The following is a 6235-nucleotide window of genomic DNA, read 5'->3' on the forward strand; positions in this document are numbered from 1 at the left end:
AAAGGAGTCGTGCTTTCTACACACCCTTGTTCACCCATAATAGGCCCTGTCGTACACTGATACTACATCACACGCTCATACAAAGCTACATTATGCAATATTCAACTAATTAAAGCCCACAAAACTCCTCCAACTCCTCCGTGATAGATGCCAAGTTGGCTATATGTGATGACGTGGCTGGCAATACTATAGCTATAGGAGTTGTGGAAGAAGCTCTCAGCCTATTGGCCCTTTCTTGTCACAAATTGGGAGGTAGCTTTGGAGCAAGACAGAGTGTTACATATGGAGGATGAGCAGGGCAATATGGAAGGAGGCATATCTTGCAAGTAACTCATCCACTCCTGTTGGTCTCTGTTAATTGAGATTATCATAAAATATTGAAGGGGGACTCGTTGATCCACCATGTTGATCAAGATTAATGCAACATAATTGAAGACCCATCGATCAAGCATTATTCTGGATGTAGTCATGTCAATGGAGGACATTTGAATAGGACCTATAGTAGGCCGATTGATATAGCCTAAATGCAACGAGGGGTTGGCCCAAATAGAGGGTGGGGTTGAGACTCTACATGTTTTGGTAATGGTGCAATTCTGCAATTTTGAGTTAGAAGGGGAGTTCAAAGATATAGGCATTTGCAGAGACACTTAGAGTTTGGAGGCAATAGAATTTGGAAGACATCGCGGTTTCCAAGAGGTTGGATTGATTGACTTGCATAAGAAAATGGGTTGCCAAACGTGGTCATGTGTACTAGCTCAATTTCATCAATGGTGAAATTCCATTTGCCGTTGTAGTTGTATAATACTTTAAAGGAGTGTGTGCATGAGCTTGAGGATGGCCAACTTTCAACTCGTGCTCTAGCTTTTAGATGTTGCAAGGTAGAACAGGTGTGCTTATATTGTGCAAGGCCGACATTTTGGAGGTGCACTAGGGATTCTCGATTGTAGACAGTGGCTAGTGGCGAATGAAGCAAGTCAAAGGGAGGTGTTGCTCGTATTCTATAAATCTAGAAGCTACTACAACTATAACTAGGAACGTACTACGTGCCTCATTAGCAACTTACTAGCATGAGCTTGACAAGGAATTACTAGTACAATATCCCTCTACTTTTAAGCGAATATACTTCTAAATTTTCCAAAGAGTGATTAGCACTGCACTTCTTCTTGACATACCTCTCTCTCTCTCTCTCTCTCTCTCTCTCTCTCTCACTCACTCACTCACTCACTGTAGTATGATATGTACAAACTATAAGAGGCAAATCAAAAAACACTTCAAAGAATGTCTTGTTGGCCTTCCATAGCCATCCTAAGGAATAGCTTAACATAAGTTGCATACTTGAACTTGAAAGAAATACTTGGAAACATTGCACAAGGTAAGATCTTTTGCTTGTATCTTGTAGCTTCTACTCTAGTTATTTGTTATAAGTTGGAAATTTGTTATCATGTGGGGGACATCTTACAAGTTAAGATCGGCAGGCCTCTTGATTTTATCACTTGTTTGAGATCACATCAAATTACCAAGTATAGGAAAAATATCGAGGAATCAGGACCGAATATTCTTGCAAGTGGCGCTAGATGGAATTTATTATTATTGTAGGACGTATGATTGATTATGAAGGGTTTTACGTAATGTAAGGCTAGTGCTAGGAGAAGAGTAACTGGTAGTTGAACCAGAATTGGGTGTTGCCGAATGCGTCCAAGAGGAGGCCGGGGATGGGGGTGGTGATGGCGTTCCCGGTCACCAGCTCGTAGTCGTCCGTTCCTCCGGTGATTGGCTTGCTGCTCACCTTCCCTATCATCTCGATGCCCAGCGCCGAGAAACTACCCTTGTATGGCACACTGGTTCCGTTGAAAATGAACGTCTCCGTTACGAATACGTTACCTCCCGTCAGCTGCGAAAACGAATAGCGCCCCTGCACCCGCCCCAGCAGCTCCGAATTCGGGTCCTTCTCCTTGTACAGCGGCATGTCGAAGCAGAATATGTCACCGAACTGCGCCGCCCCGGGCGGCACGCTCCGCTCCTCCGAACCCCCGCAGCGCACTGTGTTGTATCCATGTGTGCTGTTGGGCCCCTGCCGGAGCAGCACGTTGTACGCCTCGAATGAGGGGATCTTAGCTTCTGCTCTCTGCAGAGATATCATTAGCAGCAGCGCCATGGCTAGCAGTAAGACGGCGGCTTTCTGGCCCCATATCTCTCTCTCTCTCTCTCTCTCTCTCTCTCTCTCTCTCTCTCTCTGTGGACGTCCTCACAAGAGCTACAACAATATTGCCGTGCAGAGATCTATACGAACTCGAAGCATGTGTTTTTAAGTCTAGAACGTCAACTGGGCGGACCATCGCCCTCGAATTCTTTTGAATTTGCAGGTCAAGGCTGCGCGTTTCGAACGTGTTACGTGGCTCAAAGCCCCCTCCCACTCGTTCCCCACGTATGCAGCAACACCACTTTAACAACTCATAACCCTCCTAATAATAAACAAGGCTGAGAGAAAAAAAGTAAAGGAAGTCAAAAGAAGGTGATAGCGAAGGAAAGAGGGCATGCATACTGAGAGTACAGAATAGTCCACTCCAATCAAGCTTTTGCAAGCCAAAAAACCACGACTTGAACTGGTGACAAAATCAAGAGCTTGCACATGCTAAGATGCAACTAAGCCTTTTTAAGCCTTCCAAAGTCAAACCACGCTAGACAAAGTTTACATGTCTGCAAATGTTTTACAAGATCATTGGTTAGTACAGTGTGCAAGTCTAATGCTTCCTTTGTGTTATCTGATCACAAGCCTGTCTTGTTTGAATCAATGAGATCTGAGAACAACTTTAAATTTGGCTGGCCCCACCTAGACCACACTCTGTTTGACATAGACTGCATTGAAAATAAAGTGCAAGACGTTATGAAGGAATCCTTTGCTCTCTACCCCTCTCCTGCCAAGGCTTGGGAGGTTGCTGTAAAGGGAATACAGAGGGTTTTGACCAAGTACAAAAAAATAGCGAAGGACATTAGGTCTCATAGAAAGATGATGATCACAAAGGAATTTTTTCAACTTGAAGAATCTCTCTCCAATGCTGACCCTCCCCCTCCTAGGCTTTTTGATCTTAGAGTGTCACTCAAGCAGGAAGAGCTCCTTGATGTTAGCAGTGCCCTTGCTTTCACTAGAGAGTTTTGGGCAGGAAAATAGACCGGCCCACTAGAAGCATGTTTAATCTGTTGAGAAAGAAAATCTAAGGATTTCATACCTTTGCTGAGAAATAAGGATGGGAATCTTACAAAGTCTTACAAGGATAATGTTACTATAGTCCATGAGTTCTTTGCTAATATTTTGTCTGGTCCTCCTAAGAGAGATAGAGATATACAGGAGGCCAGGGCTTTTATAGCCCAGTCCAGAAAGAAGTTTGTTGCTCCCCATCAAGCACACTTCTTAGACCAGCCTATCTCTCTTGAGGAAGTCAAAGAAACTATTACCAGCCTCAAGACTAGAAACCCCCAAACATTGATGGTTTACCTGATGAATTCTACATCCAATTCAAGGAGTTTGTTGCACCTTATCTGATCCTAGTGTGGCAAGAAGCTGTTAGATTGGGTGCTCTTCCTGCTTGTGTTAACACTGGAGTTGTTAAACTCATCCATAAAAAAGGAGGTAGGGAGGATCTTAGCAATTGGAGACCCATTACCTGTCTGATTTCTATATAAAAGTGTTTGCCCTGTCCTTAGCTAGGAGACTTAATCCTCTCATGACCAGCTTCATTCTTCAGGAGCAAAAAGGTTTTATCAAAGGAAGATTCATATTAGATGCTATCATCACCCTCTTGGAGGGCATGGAACATGCTATGGAAAATGAACATGACTACTTCTTCTTCAAAGTTGATTTTGACAAGGCCAATGATAGAATGGGGTGGGAATTTATGCTACAGTCACTTTTCGATATGGGTCTAGGAAAAAGTTTTATTAAATTTGTTCACATGTTGTTTGGAAATGCTAGTTTGCCATAATTTCAATAAATGGGGAACTAACATAAGTCATAAAATTGATGAGATCTATAAGGCAGGGTTGTCCTCTTGCACCACTTCTATTTTCCATAACTTCACATGCTTTGGGTTGAAATATTCACTACAAGAGGCTATTCATATTAGCGACGCTCACACAGCGACGCTAAAAAAAAAAAATTCCCGGCGTCGCTATGAGCGTCGCAAATTTACAAGTAAATTTGCGACGCTCATAGCGACGCCGGCTGGGCTAAAAAAAATAACAGAGAGCGCCCAAAAACTCAGATCTCAGATCTGAGTTTTTCAGCGCCCTCAAGCAAGGAGCAGGTAACGCTCTCCCTCTCTCTCTCTCTCTCTCTCTTTCTTCTCCACACACACACACACACACACACACACACACACGAGGAGAGGAAGGAGAGCCAGGTATGCTCCTTCCCTCTCCTCACTCTCATGTTCCCTTCCCCTCTTTCCCTCTCCCTCTCTCTCTCTCTCTCTCTCTCTCTCTCTCTCTCTCTCACACACACACACACACACACACACACACACACACACATAGTGTTTTTGAGAGAGAGAGAGAGAGAGAGAGAGAGAGAGAGAGAGAGAAAGAGTACAAACATAAACAAAAACGCACACACACATACATAAACAAAGAATGCACACACACATTGAGAGAGGAAAAGAGAGAGAGAGCATGCATAAACAAAAAACGCACACATTGAGAGAGGAAAAGAGAGAGAGAACATGCATAAACAAAAAACGCACACATTGAGAGAGGAAAAGAGAGAGAAAACATGCATAAACAAAAAAACGCACACACATTGAGAGAGAAAGAGAGAGAAACTAATTTAACGTCGTAGGAAACTAATTAAAATTAAAAGACCTAAAGATCTAGCCGACGAGGAGTTGAACTCAAGACCTATTATTCAAGAGGGAAATGGCATAAACACTCTATCATGCTTGGCATGGGTGATAGAAAGGTTATACCATTTATCTCTTTTTATTGGCACACACATCCACACACGCGCACACACACACAAGAAGAAGAGAGTTATAACGTCGTAGGAAACTATCCTAAAAGACGTTAAAGATTAGGTTAGATGTAGACTTACATTAAATTAGATTTAGGTTTATTTAAGTTAAATTAGATTAGATTTAGGTTTATTTTTAGTTAGATTTACGTTTATTTACGCTAGATTTAGATTTACGTTATATTAGATTAGATTTAGGTCTCCATAGACTGCGATGCCTGCATGAAGCGGGTGAAGAAAGCCCTCAATGGAATATAGGGTATTGCTGCCTTCACTCATGGTGGGCTCCGTCGATCCAAAAGTACTGGTGAAATGTCTTCAGAAGATAGGGAAGAAGGTGGATCTTCAGGGCGGCAAGAGTCACTATATACATCCCCGACAATGACCATCTAGACAACCTCTAGTCATTCAACAACAACTTCAAAGTTAGTAACAAGAGCAAGAACGGTCCAAAGGGCCAATTGCTGTCGTCAGATGTGGATGGAGAAGAGGCAGCGTCACCGCCGGAAGTTAACTCTCACATCTTTAGTGATGAGAATGCCAACTCTTGCCGAGTTATGTGAAAAATTATGTGTTAAATCAGTTTTAAGGTTCTTATAATCCCTGTTAGTTTAGTTCTTTGTTTTTAATATAACATAATTTACGTTAGATTTAGATTTATGTTATATTAGATTAGACTTAGGTTTATTTAGGTTTACCCACACACACACACACACACACACACACACACACAAGAAGAAGAGAGTTTTCACGTCGTAGGAAACTATCCCAAAAGACGTTAAAGATTAGGTTAGATGTAGACTTACGTTAAATTAGATTTAGGTTTATTTTTAGTTAGATTTAAGTTTATTTAGATTTACGCTTATTTACGTTAGATCGAGTCCACGCAAGAATTACTTACGGTTTAGGGTTTAGAGTTAGACGAACAGTGAAAAGATCTACTGTGAAAAGATGTTAAGATGCTGTGAAGTGCTACAGCTAGAGAAGAGGCAAAGGGGTTTTGTCCACTACATGCAGTATCATGTAGACGTGGGTCTGTAGATTTCTTGTACCCACAAATATAGGTATTGACCAATAAAGACGAGATTATAACCCGGTGGTTCTGATCTCCGTGCACCTCTAGACCGAGGTGTGCGGGGATTGGACATGACTAGAGAATGTGAGGTAGAGAGAGAGAGAGAGAGAGAGAGAGAGAGAGAGAGAGAGAGAGATAAGACGAAGAATGCCAATAGA

The 6235-nt window shown here is 42.3% G+C and overlaps 1 protein-coding gene across 1 annotated transcript; it reads right to left on the minus strand.

Moving 5' to 3' along the window:
* Positions 1–1360: 1360 nt before the first annotated feature.
* Positions 1361–2302, minus strand: LOC147466210 (dirigent protein 5-like). The gene has a single exon (XM_086513496.1). It carries the CDS (start codon positions 2153–2155, stop codon positions 1643–1645), a length of 513 nt encoding a protein of 170 aa, XP_086369622.1. The 5' UTR covers positions 2156–2302; the 3' UTR covers positions 1361–1642.
* Positions 2303–6235: the final 3933 nt, after the last annotated feature.

Source organism: Adiantum capillus-veneris, chromosome 1 (assembly GCF_014529385.1).
Source record: "Adiantum capillus-veneris isolate H3 chromosome 1, ASM1452938v2, whole genome shotgun sequence".
Taxonomy (NCBI): Eukaryota; Viridiplantae; Streptophyta; class Polypodiopsida; order Polypodiales; family Pteridaceae; genus Adiantum; species Adiantum capillus-veneris.